General features: G+C 41.3%; 3 protein-coding genes across 4 annotated transcripts in view; 2 read left to right on the forward strand and 1 right to left on the reverse strand.

The window, feature by feature from the left end:
• Positions 1 to 174: 174 nt before the first annotated feature.
• kiaa0753 (KIAA0753 ortholog) lies at positions 175 to 18,656 on the reverse strand. Its single transcript, XM_071527151.1, has 18 exons — positions 18,280 to 18,656; positions 17,691 to 17,984; positions 17,281 to 17,545; positions 16,947 to 17,056; positions 16,781 to 16,843; positions 16,456 to 16,677; positions 15,901 to 16,087; positions 14,839 to 15,020; positions 14,004 to 14,131; positions 13,102 to 13,257; positions 12,416 to 12,505; positions 11,431 to 11,518; positions 11,047 to 11,118; positions 10,705 to 10,875; positions 10,359 to 10,440; positions 9,894 to 10,014; positions 3,641 to 3,874; positions 175 to 1,280 (listed from the first exon to the last, which is right to left on the reverse strand). Exons 1-18 carry the CDS (start codon positions 18,415 to 18,417, stop codon positions 1,127 to 1,129), a joined length of 2,757 nt encoding a protein of 918 aa, XP_071383252.1. The 5' UTR covers positions 18,418 to 18,656; the 3' UTR covers positions 175 to 1,126.
• Positions 18,657 to 19,015: 359 nt separating this feature from the next.
• On the forward strand, positions 19,016 to 21,677 carry txndc17 (thioredoxin domain containing 17). The gene is made up of 4 exons (XM_071527147.1): positions 19,016 to 19,302; positions 19,495 to 19,576; positions 20,701 to 20,776; positions 21,100 to 21,677. Exons 1-4 carry the CDS (start codon positions 19,158 to 19,160, stop codon positions 21,166 to 21,168), a joined length of 372 nt encoding a protein of 123 aa, XP_071383248.1. The 5' UTR covers positions 19,016 to 19,157; the 3' UTR covers positions 21,169 to 21,677.
• Positions 21,678 to 22,200: 523 nt separating this feature from the next.
• Positions 22,201 to 24,551, forward strand: part of nxn (nucleoredoxin) — a 50,766-nt gene continuing 48,415 nt past the window's right edge. For both annotated transcript variants that reach the window (XM_071527148.1, XM_071527149.1), the window contains exon 1: positions 22,201 to 22,638. In XM_071527148.1, the coding sequence (XP_071383249.1) occupies positions 22,330 to 22,638 (309 nt within the window). In that variant the 5' untranslated portion in view covers positions 22,201 to 22,329. The remainder of the gene's footprint in view (positions 22,639 to 24,551) is intronic.

Below are 24,551 nucleotides of genomic sequence, written 5' to 3' on the forward strand. Positions count from 1 at the left end.
CCTCTTTGTTTTGAATTCAGCATGGACATTTATTTTACCATTATTATGTAGGATTCATTTGGTCAATACCAACAGTATCTCAACTAATGTGCACATATTGCAGGGCTCTATGGTAAAGTAAAACAGACATAAAGAGAAGTGTACATGCATGTCCCAAAAATCCTTCCAAAAGTGCTTCAGAACCAAAGTGTCCACACACAGTATACTGCTTGTCCCATGCTTTTCTTCCTCACCAGTTATAACCAACTGGGATAAAACATTAATCGGTAAGGGGAAATAAAGCAGTTTGCTGTGTTTAGGCCCTTTATTTCATCATTAAAGCAAAAGAGAAAACCACATTACAATAGATTAAAAGGACAAACACCCACATCAGTAAATGCACGGTGCCCTCGGCTTCCTACGTCATATTGTTAGGTCCGCTATGCAATTAATTTAGTTCCATATCCCAACATGAAAATGGAAAGTGTGAGTAATCCTCTGGGAGATTTTTACCAAGTGCAAGGGGAGGGGGGTAATCTTATAATCCTCTGTAATGTCGTAATGTTCTCTCAAAGCTTATCTAAACTAAACTAACTTTCCCATTGGAATTCAATCACAGATACAGATGGGCCATAGAGACAAATCTGCCAAATGGGAACGGCTTGCTACCCGTGCGAAACAACCATCTTGTATGCTGCAGCTTCATTCTAAAATTCTGCAAACCAAAGTTAAATCAAGCCATATATTGTCACATCATAGTAGCAATCAATAAACCAAACATTCTTTCACACCTCCTCTATATAAACAAAATAAATACACACACATATGAAGAGTTTCATTCTGAAATGAGATATCCACCATTTGGAAAAAGTGACTCCTCCTCTTACAAAATGATTGACAGCAAAATAATTGAATATGGTACTTCAAGGATAGCAGGCTATTTAAGTCTGTGGTTGACAAAATGATAACACTTTTACAGACTGGATCCTCTGTATTTTATAACCTCTGTAATGAGATACTGAATAATAAACTTAACGTAAAGATTTTCTTCCAAAATGAATCTATAGCGTTTTGGAAGACAACTCTCCATGTTAAAACTGCCACATGATGACTAAGCTTAACGGTGGGCTCATGATATCGTAACATCCTATTGGCTGACCAATGGCAGAGCTGAAGCAGGAGGCGACTGGATAGGCTGAAGGAACTCTGAGGTGAAGACGGCCTCCGCGTATTCCTCCACCACATCCTGGAACTCCGCTGCCACGTCAGCCAGAGCCTCCGACAGCAGCTCCTCCGCCAGACTGAGGGAAATCAGAAATAAAGACAGTTTGCTCAAAACCACGCTGCAAGGATTGCTCCTGATATCGGTCTCAATAAACATATACAACCCTTAATTTGAAAGGAAAGTCAGAGTCTTTCATCTGAAAAACACACATTTTGCATCACAACAGATGAAAACAAAATGATAATGACTGATAATGTGAAACAGCGTGACATGTAGGAGCATTAATGTGACAGCTTTTGTTCAGTAATTAATAGAACTTAATCTGCTGCCATCTTTAGATTGATCCTGGAGGATTTTATTCTCATTTTCCTTCATAATTTGTTTTAATTATTATTCTTGCTAATAAATCTGAGACCAAATCCCTTCATGGGATTTTAGGGTACTGGACTCTTTGTCAGGATGGGGTATGTGGCTCACTTATAAAATGGGTCCAGTCCCTGTGGTTTCAAAGAAAATATAGCCTTGTGTCACTATGATATGCAAAAATACAGAGGGTGCAATTTCAGCAAGTTTTTGCCATCTGAGTTCTCCACTGACTTTCATAGTAAAATTGGACATGAAAAACTCGCTGAAATGAAATTGCACCCTGCCTTGAGAGCCGTAAAATGAAAGAAAATAATTCAAGAGACCAGTGAGGTGGATGCTTCACCAAGCTAAATCTCTGGTTTGATCATGATTTGGTCAACAGATTGCAGCAGAGAAATAGAGGATAAGTGAAAATGGGGTACACCCTTTTATCCCGCTCATAGAACTCCAGAACAAACATCAGATCTTTTGGTTGTTGGTGCAACTAAACAAACACAGTGATTGTGCTTCGTTGGACTACCAGTACTTTGAAGAGTCAATGAAAGTATACTTTGCTCTTAACACTGTATACTGAGTGGATCATATGAAAAATGATAATATATTGGTAACAGGCATTAAGAAATATGAATAGCATTAACATGCTAACTGTACTGAATAACTCTTCATAGTCTGCATGTTTGATGTTCCAAATATACTGAAAAGCCAGCACAAAAACAAAGTCAGCTTTCAGTTATCATGCACCAGTAATTGGATAGCATTACATTGATGTTAATCTAATGGAAATTTTTGAGTAAAAGACAAGTGCATCCAACTGCTGAATTATCAGCCGAGCCCTGCTTTGCCGTGCGTTTGCATAAATCTGTCTGCCAAGCTTTGTCAGTATGAAAAATGCATCAAAGAAATTCAAAAGGAGCCTAAAATAGCCTGAAGTGTGTATGCCTTTCTGTTTTTTGACTAAGATGAAGTTTTGCTTTTCTGAGATGGATTTGTTGTCAGGCAGTTGCAGCAGTGAGTGAGGGATCCTCTGGGTGGTAGGTGGGCTACACAGCAACACTGGGCTGCTTATTACCACCTCATCACACAGACACGTTTCTGCACTGAGTCAGAACAGCAGGGGGTGTATATGTATGTACAGTATGTATGTGCGAGTGTGTGTGTGTATGCTCTTTTCCCCCCAAAACACTGAAATAATTGGATGGCTTCTCCTGATACAATCTCCCCTTCTAAATCCAACAACTACAGTTCTACCTCTTGAAAAACTTCAGTGATGCATGATGTAGGACTGATAATGAGGCAGTGACACAAGAAGTCAGATCCCATGGGTGGGACTGGGCAACAGTTTCCGGCTCTCAATTTAAGCAAAACAATTTCTCGAGCAATTCGCACTCCCACACACCTTTGTGGCAAGGAAAGAGAAACATCTCAAAAAGACAGACTTGAAAATCTATCTTTTGGAACTTGCTAAAAAAAAATAGGCTATTTTCTATTTTTTTGTCTTCTCTTCGAATGTCTGACAGTGTGAACAGTTTAATCTATCAAACAAATGCATTCAGTATGTTCACAAGGATGAGAGGGAATCTTCTGCATTGCACCAACTTAAGAATTCTGTTAAGTATGCAAATTTGTGGGTGGGCGAGAAGAACAACAGTGAACACCAGAGACATGCATACTATGCAAACCATAAGCTCTGCAAGATCCTCTCAGAGCCAGCACTTCAGTATGCACATTATGTCTGTAAAAGTGCTGTGTAGCCCTGGGCCAAGTGAATAATACAAACTCCTACTCAAAGTCTCATCTGGGCCCTAACCAGATAGCAGATATGACAAATCTGTCTCAAGGTGGCTCTGGGCACAAAAACCAAACAGTATGTAATTGTGAAAATGTGCAGGGAAAATATTTTCTAAAGACAGTGACAAACTCAAAGGCACAAAGAGCTTGTTATAGAGGAAATCCAAAAATGTATGCAATTTATTATGAGCGTTGTTTTACCACAGCTATCAAACAGAGTGAATATCAGCTCTTAGGAAACCGTCAATGGCCTTATAGTTGCCTTCACTGTCAGTCTTTTACCTGTCTGCAACGGCCCAGGGGTTGAAGTTGCCGACAGCCTCATGAGCCACGAGGCGGAGGTAGGTCTCGTGGTTTTCTCTGTACTGCCGAATGCTCCTCAGCATGCTGCCTGGCACGGAAATAAGCGTCCCCCTGCTCCTCTCCACCGGGCCTGGGAATACGGTGCCGTCTCTGGGCAGCTGCTCATCTTGGGATGCCTCCTCTGTCAGGCTGTTCTCAGAGAGAATACTGTGTCTGAGGAAACAGAGAAAAGCATGCTCATGCAGGGAGGGAGACACAACACCTTTTCATTACCTTGACCCACCCCATTCACATTGTATCAATTGGGTAAAGGGTTGTTGAATGCTGTGGGGTAGGAGCAAACTGTTATGTATTGAGGACGGAGCCAGACTGGAGTGCAGCACAGTGGCCCGGTTAACCAAACACACTTGCTGTGCCCAATATAAGGCTCAGAGTGATGAATTTAGGAGGGTGTGAGCGCTCTCTCGCCTGCCCCTTGCACAGAGTGAGTAGGGGCTCAGCTGGGCATTGCCATGGTCTGGGTTTATAATCCGCTCTGCGTGGACAAATCAGCCTGGCTCTTGCAACAGCACTCTTGTTGCTATATTTAGTGTTGCAGCAGTTTCCAAAGCAAAGTGCCTCTCTATTGTGCTCCCCAGCCTCAGCTGAACTTGTTTCTGTTCTGACTGTGGGGCTGCACACCATGGGGGGAGCCGCAGATATGGACATGCTAGTGTAGTCAATATTACTGCCAATACAAACGGCTCGATTCACTGTGTGATGGGCATTTAGGGACCAATGTGGCAATAGCACCTACCCCTCCACCCCCAACCAACCCCCCCACCCCACCCCCACCTTCTCTCCCACCCACCCACACACACTGCGCATTCCCTTCCTCTCTATAAAGTGGAGCGATCAGAAGGCACCCAAGCTTTCTGTACCAATTTCAAGTGCATGCATGAACCAGCCTGTCATCCCTGTCAAGGAACACCTTTCAGAAATTCAATTGGCACAAAATATTCTCGAAGGGCAGGATTAATCTAGTATATTTATCTGTGAGTTATTTTCACGTTTTGGGGGTTTGAGCAAGGGCAAGGTGATGTGAATGATAATAGGTCCCCCTAACAGAAGTGAAGTATTAGTGGTAGTCTCTCTCTCTCACTCTTCTGCCCCATAAAGCGCACTGAGGGGGCTGAAAGACAATGAGGACACCCTCAGGAATAGCTGTACATAACATTAGTGGTGAATATTTTACTGAAGCTGTGTGTTCACTGTGTGTCTGTGCCCCCACACAGACACACAGTGTGTGTGTGTGTGTGTGTGCGTCTGTGTGCAGGCGATGATTGACAGGGGAGCACAAGTTAGACTGTAGACTTTTAAATCTCTGATACAGCCCAATGAGCTACCGATTCAGTCAAAAACAAACCCCCTCCCCATCTCCCACACCCGCCTACAAATTGGCCTGTTCAAGGAAAATAGAAACCAAAACAGATGAGCAGCATCAGCTGTATATCCCCATGGTGAGGTGCGTGAAATTACTTCAAATGACTTTCAAGTTTGTTTTCTGACTCCTATCCAAAAGCTCCAGCAGTGTATTGCCTGGGAAACAGAGGACCTGGCAAAGCGTGACGCCATATGCGATATATCAAACGGGACGCAGGCTGCGCAGAAGCTGAGTCAGAGAAAGCCAAATGTGGTTCAGAGATAGTAGGGTGTGATTGAAGCTACAGAGGTACAGAAACCCTAGTGAGCTTTCGAGAACAGGGGGAAAATCAATGTGATAGGAAACAGGTGGTGGCGGAAAAGTGGAGAGGGAAGGGTATGGATCATTGCAATATTGTTCTTTCCTCAGTAATGGACTACACAGCAGTCTTCGTATTCCAAAGAAAATCACATGGGCTTGAATCACCGAGGCGACAGTGCTTGTGAATGCTAGGTCACGACTGGATGTGAGGGCAGAAGCCATCACAGCTGCAATTCTAGCAAGAAGCCATTTACTGTGTAACACAAGTTGCAGCTTGTTTGAAAGATTTGGCCTGCACAACTGTAGATGAGAACAAGGGAGGACACACACACCCTGAAGAGGGAAAATGACAGAGGAGAAAAATAAATACATTAAAGGCTCAGAATATTGTTGAGTGGCTGAGTGAGGCTTTCATCTTCTCATTGATTTGTTTGACCTGCTGGATGGATGGAGCAGCAGTGGGTCAGTCAGTATTAGCCAAGGGGGAGACAATCAGGGTTCTGTGTCTGAGCTCCTCACCATGGATACATAAATCTTATCTACCGCTCCACTGATTTTTTTCAAAGATAAAACCTCACCTCCATTGTCTCAGTGGTTGTTTGACCACACACACACATACACAGTACAGTACAAAACAGCCTAGGTAAAGAGAGGAATATTGGATTCCATTATGGAAATATTGCCCACATATCTGGTGATATAAGATATGAGTGTTACAATGTGGGCATAATGTAATTAAACAAATGCCTACCCATTTAACTGCACATAACGACTGAGAAATACATGTAGCCTAAGATTAACATCTGCTGTTATGATACACTCTGCTGTTATAATACAATAACAAATAACCAGGTTTTTACACAACTCAAAATTAAGTGAAACTAGCCTTAGCAGAGACAAGAAGAATAGGCTGTGCACCTGCAAACAATAAAGTAAGATTAAGGGAAGCAACCTGCTCCACTCAATTTTTTTAACAAATCAGCTGAGAGCAATTCTTTTGCAAATTGCATTTCCTCAGCACTGTCTTCTCCTCCCTCTTCCCCATCCCTATATAATAGCATTCTAAATCAAACAACCAAGAAAGCAATAACAAATAAAAGTCTGCCATTGTGCTTCTCAATCAGCAAACAATGCCATCAGAGAAGTGATGGGCATACTGAGAGATGCCTGCTTCCATAAGCTGCAAGATGCCAATGTCACATACTTTCTTCAATGGTGTGTATGAGTGTGTGATCTCATGCATGACTCTGTTGTCTGCTGTAAGCAGGGCCTGCTGTGTCTCTCTACACTGAGCGGTGCGGGTTGTAAACACAGGTAATCAGGGCTGAGACAACACACATAATGAGCTCTTCACAATCATCAGCGGCTGCGCTGACTTTCTTCCTTTTCAAACACACAGCCTCAATCACCATTCTGCTACATTCAACACTAGAGAAGTCAACACTGACAGGGGATTAACACAATACCACCCAAATACAAACACCAGCTCCATCTATAGTATTTTTCCTCTCTAAAGAACTGATACAGCCGCTCTATTAATCGTCTACTGGATTGCCCTAAAAGCAATGTGAGAGCAGAATTTTATTAACATAATATCAATAAATCATTTCTGATTTATCTAAGTTTGCCTCTTTCCTCCACCAGTAATACATTATGCAAATATCTGGCATCATTCCTGCTTTATCACTCAGGTTGAAAATGAGCAGTTATTGAGTATAGTTTAATAGAGCCATTTAGCAACCCCTATAACCACTGGTGTCTGCACCTTGCTACAGCCCAGTATGGGCTGGTCACTGCACTAAGGATTCATTATCTGAATTCATGGCAGGTACACAAGAATATAGACTGGGCTGAAGCTGCATGCAATCATGAATAACTGAGGTGGAACGATTTATCAAAATGACATATTCCCTCATCTGCAGCATTATGTCCCTTGATGAAGTTGAATTTTTTGATTGGTTACTCTATGGAATCAAAGAGGGGGATTATCATTAAATCTAGATGGTATCAAAGTGGAGCATTATCATTAAATCTAGATGGTTTGGTTTTCCATAGCAAGATTTGTTCATTTTAAGCATAAGAGCATTTTTGGCATGGCTGTACGGCACTCCACCTCATTTCCTCTAAAAGGTAGCTTGCAGATAGAAACCAATGTGAGAAGTGTCATCCATCAACTATCTGAAGGACTACTTTTGAAACTTGAAACTCAATATTATCTGAATGAGGGGATACACCATCTCTGATGAAAAGGGCCGCAGACTGTCTGTATGAGGGTTGACCAAAGACAAATCATTATGTGGTGTATTGGCACTGCAGTTTAAGAAATAGACAAATAGATTGCACATTGGCTAAATGCTCACATCAAGCTGTAAGGATAGAAGAATAAAAGCTCTATCTAGTGTAGCACAACATACAGTATCTCCCAGGAGACCATCTGCTTGTACTAGGAGCCACTGACCATAGTGTAACCTTTATTGGCATCAACTTTCTCTGTCAGCCCCTTTGAAACAGGTGCTCAGAACATGTGTTAAATAAATGGGAGGAAAAACTCCCATAGCCACTTGGCACATTCCACATTAAGTACTCAGCCATTTATTCTCTCAAAGGGGTGGAGAGTAACCCTTGAACACGTTGGGTCTTCATTCAGAGTGGGGATGAGGTGACTAATGTCGACAATGTATTGGAATCGATGGTAATTGTTTTTCAAAAGAGACTGAGTACAATTACTGCATGGCAAGCAATCTCAGACACACAAAATATTATGCAGGCACTTTGCACACACATAGCGCTTGTCAATACAAAGCTGTTTCAGCACACACTGTACACACACTTATTCACACTCACACACTCTTTCCTGCAACTTCAATATACTTATCCATCTGTTGTTCTTGTTAATATTTGTATAATGTCACCATTGTTATTATTGTTATATCCCAATCCAAATATCCAACTCACATAACTAAACCTGAAGATGCGGTAGCACCCTCCTAGGTACCTGGGCAAGAACCACCAGACAACAAAAACAAAAAACTCAAATCAAGGTAACATTACATCAGCAACCTTGGATAAGATGTCTTCTCTAACAGTCTTCTCTAATCATCACTGCACCCGCTTGACTGCGTCCTGCACCTCCATGGCCTTCTGGTAGAGTTTTATAATCAGATTTTATAATGTATAGCATTATCAATACCCAAATTCAATTTATCTTATATTTAGTGTTTGTCTAGTCTATGTTCCAGTGTAATTCACTTGCTTTCTCTTTCGTCCCTGTATACTGTCACCTATTTTTTTTAGTTCTTGTTGTTCTTTGTAGTCTTGTGCTGTTTTGTATGTCTGATTTGCAATTAAAAAAAGACACAATATAGCTGGGATCAGGCCACTATCTTGTTGTTTTAAGTCAGAAAAAAAACAATGAAATGGCCGGCCATTTCACTGCAGTATAAAATCTGCACTGGACCGTGTAATTCGGTAGACTGGGGATAAAAGACAGACAGACGTTTGGCCTGGGTCTACTGGCACAGTCTTAGACAAGGGAGCTTCAGAGCAAGCCGGCAGGCAGAGCTCAAATGACATCGTCCCAATTAAGAAGAGACAAGGCTGGATACCTCTGGAAAAAAAAATCTCTTCAGACTAGACAGTAAATAGTTGATTTCAACTGCCTGTGTTATGTTTGTCAACAAAAATAGAGCCATTAGTTGATAGCGTAAAGAAGACAAACAGAGTATGAAATGAGTCACAGGCAGAGGATCCCAGGGCAAAGTTTCTACTGAGGGAGCTGGACCTGGGGCACTGCATGACTGACTGGCTTTAATTTGCTAATGGCACTGCTTGAATTTGTTAGAAGCTATATCATGCTGGCATTTCTCTGTCAACAACTTGCAGTCCTTCCACCATCAGTGTTGGCTCCCTATCTTTCCGTCCCTCTTTCTTCTTCCTTCCATGTTCCTCATTAATTTAAGCAGTACGGCAGCTGCAGCCAAAGCCCTGGGCAGAAGAGGCTCTCTCTGCGGAGTGTGCTGCCAGAGTCAGGAATAGACTCTGCCCTGGGTAGGGAAGCCACCAAGCAGGTTTTGTGGGAGGGAGCAAGGTCTCCTGGTGGGAGAGGCGATGAAGTGTATAACTTCAGCCATCCTCAAACTTTTGAGAACCCTGTGACCTGGAATTTTCCAAGTCATCAAAATCCACCCTTTATCATATTTATGTTTTTTAAAAAGAAGGTTATATATTGCGTCAGTATGTCTTGAAGTTTAAGCAAGTTTATGCACTTGTCTGACAACATTGTCTAACAGTATTGTGCTTGGCCAGTGGTAGCGTGATTTGGAAGCAAGTTAAATGGCGTCATACACTGGTACTAGACACCATGTATTATCACTTAGCATTTGGACCACACTCGAAAATCTGAGTGTCTCTTTAAAGTAAATTAAAATAGCAGGAAAGGAAGCAATCAGCAAACGATGAGAAATAAAAATGAATTGAGTGAAAAAAGGGGGAAAGGACATAGTAACCCACCCAATCTCCACAGGTTTCTCTAGGACAATATCAGCAGCAGTGCTGTGCCTCAGCACTGGCCTTGTGAGCCTAATTGGCTGAGGAGAGACTGGCCTGGAGCCCAGAGCATGACGCTGGGGTCCTGGGAAGAACAGAAAGAAGAGAAGAAAGGGGGGGAGGAGGTGGTGGCAGCAGCAGTAGTGTGTGTGTGTGTGTGAGAGAGAGAGAGGGGTTGGGGTGGGTTGGGGCAGAATAACAGAAAAAAGAAGAAGAGCATAGTCAGAATGACAAGAATTCACTTCCCCCAATCAACTGTCACACTATCTCCACCTGCAGGACACATGAAGGAAATTCAGGTCAAAATCAATAGTCCAATATAAATAGAGAGGACATTTCTTATTGACTGTGCTGTTACAGAAGATAAACAGTGTTGTTTTTATTTCAACAGGGAAGATCATATGATTCACATATGATTCATGTTCTCACCTGTTGCTTCAACTCGGTCCCAGTAAAGAGGGTCTGAATAGGTGATAGTGGAAAACCGCCTCCTCACTTCTTCCTGATCCTTCTGCTCAGACGCACAGGGGAAGAGAGACAAACATTTTATCAGCGTATTGTCCAGCTGCCAATAGTGAGACAAGACAAACTGTGAAGGCAACCAGACAGAGCCTCATCATCAAGGCGAGATGCTGTATCCGGCTGTATCTCTCCCAGCACCGCCCAACCACAGCTGTCATAACAGCTCACTGCAAATAGCAAACCGACCAAGGGTGACCTTTTGGGTTCCACCATGACCTTTCAGTGATATGGCTTTCTGTAGAGCAGCGCTCACCTGCATCTCTTCCATGCGCAGCAGCATACTCTCCAGGGTGGGGGTCTGGAGCCCACAGTGGGCCATGCCCTCCAACTGTTTGTCTGTCTGAGCCGCCCACGCCGCCCGTGCAGCGTCCTCCAACAAATCTTCCAGAAGGGCCTCGCTCAGCTGCTCAGCACTCTCTGCTGCCTGCAAATATACATATCATATACATACATATCATAATTTTGTGCATAATATTACAATTGTTCTATTATGGTTGTTTCAGTATAGCCACGATACCCAATTCATGGTTTATTCAGTAGCAGAGCCAACACTGCTCTGTCCAGTGACTTTTTTGGCAACAGCAGTGAAGCTCACCCTCTCTGCAGCCTGCTCAGACAGCCTGTTCCTTAGTGAGGAGCTGCTCCTGTTCCTGGACTCGCCAATCTGCTGAGGTAAACAGACAAAAACAAGCTCACTCCCATCAGTCCACGGTACACATCCATTACTCCCTTTTAGCCCATAAACAATAAGGCTGGTAGTCAGAAAATCACTATTTATTTCACTGTGGCGAAAAATCTGACGGTAAATACCTGCTGTATGGATTTTTCAATGACAAATAAGATGTATTGATTCCCCCCCCCCCCCCCCCCCGTTTCGGGTGACATATTAGAGAAGGAAAATCTGGTGCTATGCAAGAAGTGACACGCATAAAAATAGCTGGTGTGTGAAAAGGAGGCAGAGCTGAGCTATTCTACCTACCTGCGCCTCATCCAAAAGAGGCTGAATTCTCTCTCTGGCCTTCTGCTCAGCTTTCTCAGCCCACTGAGTTGGCGAGCCCACGTCAAACCTGTAACCCAAAAACACAACCAGGATGCAGGCTGTCACAAGAGAGGTTCTGCAGCAGACAGCTGTAATCTTCAGAGACAGAATGAGATGTTTATCACAAAGACCTAGTCAGCATTACTGAAATCACTTGAACTTTTTGTGATGAACCCAAGCTTCAAATTTGTTTTGTTTTTTTAGTTTTTTAACCCAACTTGATGACCCCTGATTTTCAGTGGTAGATGGTAAATCAATGTAAATCAACATACTAACTTAACATCCCTGTTAATGCTGATCAGCCATTCACATGGCTGAAAAAAAGTTCTGGACGACTCCTTTCATGCATGATAATCGAACACATGTAAATTGGTTTTCTATCCTGAGGAGATTCTAAATAAAACAGTCTAGTCTAGCCTGGTATATTTGTCTGGCTCTCTGTTTGCCTCAATTGCAACACTTTCTGCTATCCAACAAGGCCAAAACTGTCACTCTCCACCACCACTGTGAATAGGGACAGACATGGTGGACGTTTTAGTGAATTCATCCTGGCTTGTTTCACTGTAGAAGTGAATGAGCGAATCTGCCAGGCCTGACACACTACTCACAGCTACTCTGGCTGAGATCTGCTCAGGGCATAATAACTCATGAGAGATTCATTTGATGAACTTGACATGAGCAGTGCCTACATACTGTCTATAGCAGTTGCTGTTTGAGAACCCAATTTCCTTTTGGGATCAATACAGTAGCTGTTTTATTCTACTCGACTGCATTGCTTTTAAGGTATATTTTAGGTTGTGCATGCCAATAATCCTGTTTGTTTTTGTTTTTTTCTTTAAATTAAGTGCTGAATTATAAAGTATGCACAGTAGCTGTGCTGCAGTAAAGATGAAGGAGTCTCCCAAACCTGTAATAATGTTACTACCTTAATCTCTGGATGCGTTCTGACTCTTCTTTACTCAGCTGGTTGAGCTCTTTCAGCCTCTGCATGGTCACCTTATCCAACCAGGCTTGCCTGTATCAAACCATTAATAATCATACAACGCAAAATTCAAGTTCAATTAGTATTTCCCATAAATAACTTATAATCCTCATCTCTAAAATCAGGCTGCTGGCCTGATTAATTAGAAAGCACAATTGTAGTAATTAAGATTTGATTAAACAGAAAAATACGTGGAACACTCAATCAGCAGGGTCTTTAAGAGCACTAAAACAGGCCAACTATTAATCACGGAAAAAGAAAAATGGCCTCAATCTACCAGGCACCTAGATTTAATTTATTGGAAAGAATTAACTCTGAATTGGAATCAGAGTATTGCCTGTGGCTTCCAGCAAGTGCGGTCTGACATGGGGGTTTTAAATGACTCAGTGACTACAGTAAGAGGACAAATTAATCCCTTTTCTTAAGGCACTGTCTAGATTCAGTCCTCTTTACTATCTGGCAAAACAGACACAGGCTATAATCTGACGCACAGAAAACTATTACTCATTTTGAGAAAAAAAAACAAAAAAACAAAAACAAAACAAAAAAAACACATTGGCTCATCCTGAAATACGTGATTAGCAGAAGTGATTGAAATCAAGTTGAGTGCTGTAGGAGGGGTGCTTGACCTTAGAGCTTCATTTTGGGCTTGTTTCTTCTTGCCCGAGCTCAAGACCTGTTCTGCTCCCAACCCCCTGGCCACACTCTGCTTCAGGGGGCTTGGTGATGGCTTCAGGGGTGAGAAGAGACATCGAGGTTCAGGTCTACTCCTTTGAGGGGATCTGCTGAGATTCATATCAGAGGAATGAGAGAATGAGAATGAGATTTTCTGGTAGTGTGAGGGGTTTACAGAGTGTTCGCCTGTCTGTGTGACTGGATCTGATCTGAACTGAAGCAGAGGAGGGGTTTCTGGCACAACTTCACCTACTTGCAAAAAGGGAAAATGGTCTAAAAAGGTAAAAACTCCAACAACACTTGTAGTATATAGAACAACTTTATTGTTAGACCAACGCGTTTTGGCGTGTGGCCTTCATCAGGGTCAGTTGTTCTATATACTACAAGTGTTGCTGGAGTTTTGACCTTTTTGGACTGGTGATCTGTCCATGGTGCAGGGAGTAAAGTGGAAGAAATTCTCAAAACAGAAACTCTGTCAAGTCAAACTTATTTTGAATGTAATATCCTGTTAATCCAGGAGTGGGCGATATGGCAAAAATATCATATCCTATCATATGATCTTTCAGGCAGTATCACGATCCGTGATATGGATCATGATTTCTAGGTATTGTTCATATCTACTGTTTTTTCTGGCAATGTCATTTGAAAAATATTAACTACAAGAAAGCCCAAGAAAGCCCTGTTTTTTGGCTGACGTTTCAAGAGGTTTTAACATTTTGTTAATTTAACGGCAGGTATCACACATCAGCATTTTTGACACTCTTTAATTTGGAACAACCCGCGTTTTCAAATTTGGTTAGGATTGTAAAAGTCCTCTAGTGTGTCATCAGCCTGGGAAGATTGAGAAAAGGCTCACCGTTGTGGAGGAGAGTGAGGGGATGTAGGTATCCAGGGCACAGACTGCTCTTTTTGAGGTAGTTGGTTCACTCTAAGCCGAGAGGAGACTGTAGGCTGCTGGAAACCTGCATCTCGCATCTGGATATGCTTTATATGAAAAAAACAACAACCCAGAATGTACTAGATACTATACATAATCGTATAAAGAAAAAAGCTTAATATGGAATATTATTAATGTTATTAGCTGTCGAAAGAACTTTGCTCAAAAAGCAGCAAAATTCTTGAGGTTGCAGTCATCTTGTTTTTCTTTTTTGTACAAATGAGTAAAGAATATGCCGGAACAACTTCTCTTTCATAATGGACGTACAATGTTTGAAATTAAAATCTGCAAAGAATGGGTTAAGATAAAAGGGAGTTTGAACTGAAAAGACATTAAAATGCTGGTCAAGTTAATTCAATGAAATGCAATTCATTAAATGTATCCTAAACCTAATTTAATTTAAATTTTTGCATGATAACCCTTTGCATATTTGGTTCTACCTGTTTGGCTACCTGATCAGCTCAGATGCATGAGGTTCAGATAAACAAGATTCCATTGTATTGTAGCTGGGTCACCACCAGATATGAGCAAAATTATAATTGAAAATTAATTAATTTCATTCATTTGTTGTCTTTAGCACCCTGGGTAGGTATAGGTGAGCTTGTTTTTTTGCTACACATTTTAACAGAATCAAAAAATGGAACACATTGCTTCTAATTTAACATAAAGCACTCCTTGTGTGTTTTAATGTATTTAAAAATATTCAACTACTATTTTGTAAAAGCCTGGCAAACACCTTAATGATCATGCCAACCTTGCTCCTTTCAGAGTGTAGAGCCCGTCCTCTTCTGCAGGTGGTGTTTGGCTCAGATCCTTCGTGTGTCTCCCTCAGCTCCCTCTGCTGGACGAGGCTCTCCAGGCCGGCTCTGAGCACCTCTCTGCGATCAGTGGGCTGGATGGAGATGCCTCTGGGCTTCTGTGAGGTCATTCTCCTACCTGCTGACAAATGTGGAATGAAACCATTGATTTGATGCTGTGTAAATGGAAAATATTGAATAGCTGTTGTGACTACAACGTATATTCTTCTTGGTCATCTCTAAACATTAGTAAATCACGTTGGAACCTATGGGATAATGCCTGCTGTGCTAACTAGACAAACAGCCAATAAGACAATTACCTAGCACTCTTGACAATCAGTTGGACCCCTACTGACTGCTAGATAAGTGGAAAAGGCTTTAGTTAATGGTACAAAGGCATTTGTTGCCAGGGAGATTTAAAGTGCAGTTGAAGCTCAATGTGGGTGTTGGTTGTGACATCTCTCCCCCAGGATGTCTCTCATCCCAATAGGAACCAGCAGGGGCTAACCACCTATAAAACTAAGCTGTAGGGGACCAAACGCCGAGTACTGGGCTTCAGACCCTATTTTTCTATGACTACTTCATGGCTGCTTATCAATTTTCCGCCTGGGTGCAACGATTTAAGCACAGTCGGAGGCACCAAACACAACCGTGCAAAAGCCCTCAAGTGATTTCCAGATACATGGGAGACTGATTGGTTTGTCCTTCACCCAAAGGCATATGTATAATTCACTCTCAGTAAAAGTGCTGTTTTTAAACACTTTAGCAGCAAGTACGACAGTGCCTTTAGTAGGATATCTTTGAAGGAAAATATTGTTCAAAAGTGCTACAAATGTATGTTCATTTCAGTTTTATGAGGTTTGAAACTGGGTGCTATGAGGACAAAAAGTTCAAATAAACAGAGCAGAAAATGCTTAACAAAAGTAAATAAAATGTCCTTGCACAGCTCATTATGCAGTAGTGAATGCTTTTAAATTGCCAAGTCACGCAGGCAAAGGAAACACCTGCTCATTGCTCACCGCGGATGCTCTTTTTAGGACCTGCAGCTTTACGAGGTCCTCGGAGACTCGAGGTGGTAGGACCCCCAGGTGCACAAGGAGGTGACATACGGCGATGAGGAGACTTCCTGTGTGGAGGACAGGAGCTGCATGCTTGGGCTTGCCTCTGCTGAGGTCTCTCCTGTTTGCTGAGGGCAGAATCCAGAGTCTAAGAGGAATAGAGTGGCAAGAAATTAAAAACTTGGCTTTCACACAAAACAACACAAAACTAAACAATCCCTAAGCAAAATAAGTTGCATTTTGAGAAACATGATTGTCTTATTAAAATGGGGGTTTTATTAACTGAATTCATATTTGTTTTTATAGTTTTCTCAGTTTATTGTACTAAAACAATCCTTAGGCAAAATTTGTTCCATTTTCAGAAACATGATTGTCTTATTAAAATTGAGATTTATTAACAGAATTCATATTTGTTGCTATATTTTTCTCAGTTTATCATACTAAAAAAATGAATAAATCATGTAAAGCTGAGCACTCATAAAAGTTAAGCTCTGTACTGTGGGCTGAGCTCCTCACCTCTAGTTTCTGCAGGATGTCCAGTGCCGTCTCAGGCACAGCTGAACCTTGGTCCACTTCTACCTTAGCTGAGCACAAAGAAAGCTGGCGAATCAGCTGGCCCAGCTCTTTGTAATGAGGAGGCACCTTGCCCTCAGGTGGATCAGAAAGCTGATGGATGAAGGACTGCATTGCCCTAAGTGCCCCACGATGAGCAGCTGCAAGCCTGTCCATCGCCCTGGACTAAGAGAAAAGCATAAAGTAAACCTCTCTGCGATTGCATAAAACAGAAATAATCAATGACATCTACTCATCAGTGAAGCTGGTAAAGATGCTGAAGACATACCTTTTTGGTGTCCCAATTCTTTTGGCATCGTAGCTTCTCTATATCTTCTTGTATTTCTTTCACCTATTCAACAACAATTGAGCTGAATACTGCATGTAGTTATAGTGCAAACTAACAAGTGAGTGAAGGCTTACTTTTCAATTGCATTTGGCACAGATTTAAATACCTGTTGTTGGAGAACATAGATGATGCGTGCTGAGCGGGCTTGCTGCTTCTGCCTGCGAACCTCCAACCTGTGTTGCTCATCAGGCTCCAAAGGCTCCTCCATTTTCTGCCCTGTTGTTCAAATTTCATCTCTTTATAATCCATGCAATGTATAAAGGACAGTAAAACCACAATTTGGCATTTGCGGTGGTGGTGGTGTGTGCGTCAGTGTTGTGATAACTTTGTAAAATTTAGTAGTACCTTGTTGACATATAGCCTAATTACAATATCTCACAAGTAGGGGACATCCACAGCATCACACAGGCTTACTCTAACAAGCTACTTTTGTGGGTTACCTCTGTTAGCCAGTTTTTCTATTTTCTGGATGTAGACTCCCAGCTCATTTTGCAGTTTGCGGATCTCCTGGCTTAACTGAGGCTGCTGGCCTCCGGCCAATGGTCTTGGGCCAGGGTCTCTGGTTGGGGGTGATTGGCCGTGCCCAGGGCTGAGGGAAATGGTCTGCTTCTGGGGAGTGTGCACTAATAGTTTGGCTCCAGGCCGGGCAGCCTTCTCTTTCGGACTGGAGGCCTTTGATTTAACCTTGGTAGTGGCTGCCAGCTGCTTTAGAAAGAAGATACTTGGATCATTGATGGAACAAAATAAGAATCAATTTGCTGGGTTAGGGATCAATGTCATAGGACAGCTGATGCAGCTTTTATACTTCCAACAATAAACAAACAATAAACTATTAATTAAGATAGATTACCTGCAGCAGGTCCACATTGCTTGTATCAAGGAGGGAGTCTTCTTGTGGGGGTTTGAGGAGTGATTTGTTCAGTGACTCATGGCGCCTCCTTCTCAGATCTCGCTTGGCCAGCTTAACTGCTGCCAGCAGCCTCTCCTCAGAAAGAGCAGAAAAACTTAAGGAGCTCCTGGTGCTGTCCACATTCTCCTGCTCCTCTAACCTTGGTAGGAGCTTCTCAATCACAATGGGGGCTGGTGGGCCGACACGGGTGGCACGATTGCGGGCACTTGCAGGCATGGCTTCATTGAACGATAACTGTGGTTTGTAAGATGCCACTGTTATAATCAGTCTTGTAAGCCGTATAAGCTGTCAGTGTGATAGCCTATCTTAGTACTCATTAGTTTCTTAACAACTATTTTCTGTCACCCATGTCATTTGAAATTAGACAAGTCTAAGCAGTACCCACAAATGAACTAACAAAGTTAGTCTGTACTAGTGGCTGCCATGTAAATACTTACTCTATTGGATAGGGGGTTAGCAACAATTATTTGGACTAAAGGTATCGCTGGATATACCAGCGTTAATTGGCTTGATTTATTTCTTCGTTTACCTTGGTTTGAGACAGTCCAGTAGCCACGTCGCCACGGTTGTGTACGTTACGGTTTGAACCTAAAACGACCCAGTCTTTCCCTTGACTTTGCTGTCCCAGTGCACTTGTGGGACCCCTCTGCGGGAGCTGTGCGGTCATCTTTGCAAACACAACAAACGAAACCGGTTCTTTCAAACTAACACCATTTATATTGAAAATTTACTTTTGCTATCGGCAACAAATGCTAGTTAACGTTAAGTTAACGGTAGCTAACAACGCTGGTGAGATGAAGTTAATCCAAAACATTGCCCACTTGACCTTCACGACTTCGCCTACACCGTGCTTTCGGTTTATGTTGAGTTTAGACATTAGTTATGCATGCATCCTTGCTGATTTAAGGTAAATTAAAGTGTAGTGAAGGGTTAACTTTGTACTTTTGTGGTCAAGCTAGTCAACTGTTTGAAACGCCGCCATGACAACAACAGAACGCCGCCTTCAGAATTCAACAGGAAGTCGTGATTAATCAACTACGGATCGTCAAAGAAGCCAAATTTCGCAATTTTCCCATCCTTTTGATTTTAGTAAAGGCACATTTCACTTTCTATTGTGAATTGGGTTATTATATAATATAATTTCTTCACCTCATTATGCCTTTCCGCTGCTGACATTGTGTCTTTGTGGTTATTAACTCCAGGCAGCTGCACTGTCCCTTTAAGAACCTTTACCCAGACAGGAAGTAGTATCCTGTCAAGTTTGCTCCTTTGCTCCCGTCACGAGTATTTTTTACCAGACTTCAGTGTTCAGAGACACCAGACAATAATTGCGCTTGCATTGACCAGTGCCTTTCAAAAATCAACGTTTTGACGTCTGTGCTTTTTTGTATTAACTCGGTCTAGATAATGGCCAATTACGAAGAAGTGAATGTGCGTGGCTATGATCAATTCTGTCAAGCTGTGTCTGACAGAAAAGGAAAGGATATTTTTGCATATTTCTCTGGTGATAAAGATGCTCAAGGAAAGAGCTGGTGTCCAGACTGTGTAAAAGGCAAGTTATTATTTTATAACTATAAATGCATAGTCATGTATCCTAGAGAAATTTGCTGTTTCTGGCAGTGAGCTGCGTGCGCTGTTTAGTGTTTTTAAGAAAAATGATAACTACAATCGGACTGTAAGCTAGTTAATACGTGCACTATATCTTTCAGTCAGTCTTTTAACAGATTTTCTCTTTCCATTTCAGCCGAACCAGTTGTAAGAGGAGAGATGTCGCACCTTCCTGAGGGCTCTGTATTCATCTACTGTCAGGTTGGAGAGAGGGCCTAGTAAGTCTGCTACTCTCGTTTATTCCCACATTTATGACAAAACGTTAATCACATCAAAACCTTGGGAATCACTCAGATGACAGGTGCTGTCACCAAACACTATAGCACACTATATAGGTGGATCTCACTTTACATTTTAGGCATGTAGCTGACTCACTTACCCAGAGCCACTTGTGCAATAGTAGAATAGTCTTAAATTCTTGTGTCAGTACAATGATCATGTTTGGTTTAGATTTTTACATTTTCAGAGCAAGTAAAGGAGGAAATATTATTTAGGGGGAGAGGAGGGAAAGGAAATGGGGTGACGTGTTTCTTGAACAGATGAGTTCAGGTTTTGTCTGCTGTCCTGACTGTGAAGGGAAATAATTCTACCATTGCTTCTTTGCTTCTTCACAATCTTAATGAAATTTAATTATCTTTGAAAGACTCTGGTATTATGTTATTCACAGAAAATATACAATAACAAAACTGTATCATATGTGGACTCTCTGCAAACAACTGATCTGAGAAATTGAGAATATTACTGGCTAGGGATGCAATACAAAAATGTGACAATACGAGTTGTGGAGCAGAAAAATGAATTGCGATATTGGCTACATTTTCTGCTGTAGTAATCACAAATGAGATGCCTTGCCCATCACAATTTCACAAGCTCTCCATCCAAATTATATTAGTCACACTTTGTAATGACATTTTTAAATTGTTGTCCACATCATTCTAGCAAGCCAATGCCATTGCTAGAAAGATTTGTGGCTCAGAAATAAACATAATTCTGCACAGTCAGACTTTGTTGTCATTGAACTTTTGTTTGTTGCATCATATCATGGTTGTATTGAATCGTGAACCCCATATCGTGTATTGTATCGTGAGAAAGCATATCATCCTATCCCTATTACTGGATATATACTGTGTGATAGACTACTGTGAAAGAGTCCAACAATCACAACTAACTGACAACTGTATATAGTGAATTCTGTATTATTTAGACTTTACAACTTGAGTCCTTGCTCATACACAATTTTAAGAAGCTGAAGATCCTCTGTAGCCTTTTCGAACCCACTCTTTCAAATGTAGTATAATTGTACTGTATATATCAGCTGCCTAATGCCTTTTTCACTCTTCAGTTGGAAGAATCCAAGTAATGACTTCAAGAAGACACTGAAGCTAAGTGGAGTTCCCACTCTGCTGCGATACGGCACAGTAAGATTAACCTCCAGCTGTTTTAATTTGCTTATTTTACTGACATGGATTAGCCTAAGACCAGTCTTATGTTCAATGTCTTACAGAGAAGTCCTTTGAAAATCTGATTTAGTTTAGGACAAGGCTGTATCTACACCAGTAAGAGCATATCAAATGCTTCCTACAAGACCTCACATGAACTTCAGCTTCAACATTCACAGTTTCTTAGAAATTGATGCATACAAAAATGTCTCATGTTTTAATAGCCTTAGGCTGATCCAGGCAGGAAAGGTTCCTGTGTTGAACCAATGTTGAAAAGCCCTATATGTGTTTCTTTGTTTCAGCCTCAGAAGCTGGTGGAAGAGGAATGCTTCAAAGCCGAGCTGGTGAGGATGATGTTCACCGAGGACTGAGGGACTGAAGGATCGTGCATTTCCATCATAAAGGCTTCAAGATTTATTCACTGTTGTCTTACTACAAGTCTCATTTACCACTATTCAAATTCAGCACTACTGCATTATTGATATTATTGATAACCATACATACCATATTATAACTCTCAATGCAATGTGATGTCAATCAGCAACTGTTTTACAGTTTACGACCAATATAATGAGTCCTTATAATGCACAACTATTTGACTCATTTTATACTGGAATATCTGCAAGAGAAATATGTAGGAGAAATAGAAAGCATACAAATTGGGTTGTTATGGTTTGAAATGTACTGAATCTTGAATTGTACTTGTGCTTGAATTGTACTTGGACAAAAAATAATTGTTTATTGACCAGTTTCCTCAAATGTACTGTCTAACACACTAGTTCAGAATGGGAATATCTATCTATGTTTTTTTTGTTTTCCTATGTGATTATGGTTGCCTTGCAGTAGGACTTAAATAAAATTTCACTTGATGTTGAACATATTTATATCAGCCGAGGTATTTCTCTACAATGAACACTAGGTGGCAGTCTGTCCATGGGAATATAGGCTGTGCGTTTAGGTTTAGCCCATGTAGCTCTAGCTTAATATTGTGATAATTTGCAGAATTTCATTTAGCATTTGTCTTATTGTTGATACTCAGTCACATTAGGTTAATGTTTTCCTGCAATTTAATAGTGTTTTGTAATTGAGGTAAACCCCCGAATCCATGCTGTTTATGATAAAAAAAAATAAATGGATATACCACAAATAAAATCTGACATTAAAATATTTGATCTGCATTTGCTACGGTTAAGACGCCCCAAATCTACAAAGTATACTGAAACAATATCGCCGTTGTAGTATAAGTAGGTGTCATGCTGAAAAGTGTGTGCTTTGGGATAAAGAGCGCAACCGCTGTTGCAGTCTGGGCGATATAACCGGAGCGCATTCCTGCACAGCGCTCACACCGGAGGGACGAGCAGCGGCGGATTACCGGGATCCAGCCGTCCACAGCGCTTCAAAGGGCTGGGAGCTCACCGAAAACCTTTACATTGGAGGCAGAGAGGGAGTCCGGGTTGTCGCCGAGCCTTGCGGTTTCATGCACAGCAGTCTTGGCTGAAGGAAATATTGTGTTTTCAAGGACTGTAGCTGCGATGTCGGAGTTTCTGGTGAATCTACTCGGGGAGCGGCTTGTCAACAGTGAGAAAGCCGAGGTAGACGTGCAGTCGCTGGGCGCCAAGCTGTCCCTGGTCGGGCTCTTCTTCGGATGTAGTCTGAACGCCCCGTGTAAGCAGTTCAACGCCAGCCTGTGTGAGTTCTACAGCAAATTCAAAAAGACGTCTGAACATAAAGACAAATTGGAAATCGTCTTCATCTCGTCTGATCAGGACCAGAAACACTGGCAAGACTTTTTACAGGAGATGCAATGGCCTGCGTTACCTTTCAAAGACAGACACAAAAAGGTAAGATGGGCTGTGTGATGATGGTGAAGAGGCATAGTGCCAAATAAGTGGATCATCTGAAGATAGGTTTTCTGTGTCTAGTGGTCTGAAAACCCTTTTAAGAGCCTTTAGGCCAAGCCTGCTTCGCCCTGCAGTACACAGGTGTATACGGATTAATTTGGGTCATGAAATATAACTAACTAGCCTGGTTTAGGCTGGTTCCCTCACATCTGCCTTTCATCAGTAAAAAGTGATTATTAAAATTGTTAGTTTTCAGGAATCGTTTGTAGAAGACCTTTGTATTCCGTGAAACACAATTAGTTAGGCTATTGATCACACACACACACACACACACACAGACATACACACACACACACACACACACACACACCTACACCTGTATGTATTATAGTAGGCCTTCACACAAATTCTAATATTCTGGAGTCAATAACCTTGGAAAAAAAATAGAGGCAAGTGATTCAAATTGCATTTAACCTATGGAAAATATAAGAAGGGATCTGTGAAATGTCAGTAGTGTCCTGAAAATGATTATAGCGTTAAGCATGTCGTGATAAATAGGGTTTTGTCATGTCTATACTTTGTAAAAAAAAAAAAAACTTTTTTAGGATAACACATGCAGTCAGTAGGGAATGATTTATCTTTGCTTTAATTGTTTTCAGATGAGCTAAATGTAACAGGCCGGACATTCCCAAATTATGAAGTATTTGCCTAGTAAGAAAGGAAACTGAAGGCGAAACTTAATTTCCCTTTGTCATTGCTCTTTCCATTACCTAATATTAGTTTTGTTGAAGGAATGTTTATAGGCATCTGAAATTTCAGCTCACGTTGTGTCTTCTAATACACAATATCAAGAAACAGTGTTATTATATTGCATCATCCCAACTATCCTATTATTCAGGTTGCTGCATGCAGCCTGCACAGCAAAGGCCTGTTATTTTGGCATCATCTCTTTTACAGCTGTCCCTGATTTTCTAATTGTGTCAACATTATTGTGCTATCATCTTGTCATGAGTAAAAGGTTTGGGGCATTTTAAATTGTCTATACCAGTACCAAGAGTTTTTTCACCTATTAAGTATTTAAATGTTTGCTTCATTTTGTAAAACATGACTGAACTTGGATTATATTTTTCAAATTGTTTTTATAGCTTACTTTCCTCTTCATTATGTTTTTTTAATAGTTAAAGTTTAAGACTTAAAGACTTTCCTTTTCATTAAATAGCCACAGAAAACATTGAGATTTAAAAATATATATATATAACATCTGTTATTGTGTTAAATGATATGAATCTGGCCATATATGTCTTATTACATATTTGATTGTACGCTAGTATTGTGAGCAATAGATTTGTAAAGAAATTTTAGTATTTATATTCAATCTTGCCCAGTTCCTTTGTTCAGAATTGAAACTGCCCTTCTAAAACCTACACAAGCACTAGCAAACATCTGGTGGATAAATAATGATCCCTTATAACAAATTAAAATTATATCTTGCAAAGGCTGCTTACACCAGTTATCAAGTGATGTGTTTCTAATTGCATGTACATTAAGCTAAAGCTTTTAAAACGATTGGTGTGTGGTATGCTGTGTACATTGTGTGTGTTGCAGTTGTGTTGGTAGGAGGGACACGGAGAGCCGAGGTGATTTACTGAGCAGGATCTGGGTGGGCCATCCCACTGTCCTGCTGGCAGCGTACGTCCTTTTCTCAAACCAAAATCTAAACCTTACTGCTGGGAAGGCACAAACAAAGCCATTCTGCTCAGCTGTAGTTGCATAGGATCAATTTCAATTGAGTAAATGCTCATTTTGTGTGCAAAGTTAAATGCAGCTGTGGCTTTAAAGTTGGCCAAATGGTGGTAATGAGGTTGGCTTTGAGCTGGATTTTGATCCTTTGCTTTTGAGGATTAGGCCTGTAG

The sequence above is a fragment of the Centroberyx affinis genome, unplaced genomic scaffold (assembly GCF_046629955.1).
Source record: "Centroberyx affinis isolate AG114_WGS23_722 - 3 ecotype Tasmania unplaced genomic scaffold, CSIRO-AGI_Caff_v1 ptg001494l_1, whole genome shotgun sequence".
NCBI lineage: Eukaryota > Metazoa > Chordata > Actinopteri > Beryciformes > Berycidae > Centroberyx > Centroberyx affinis.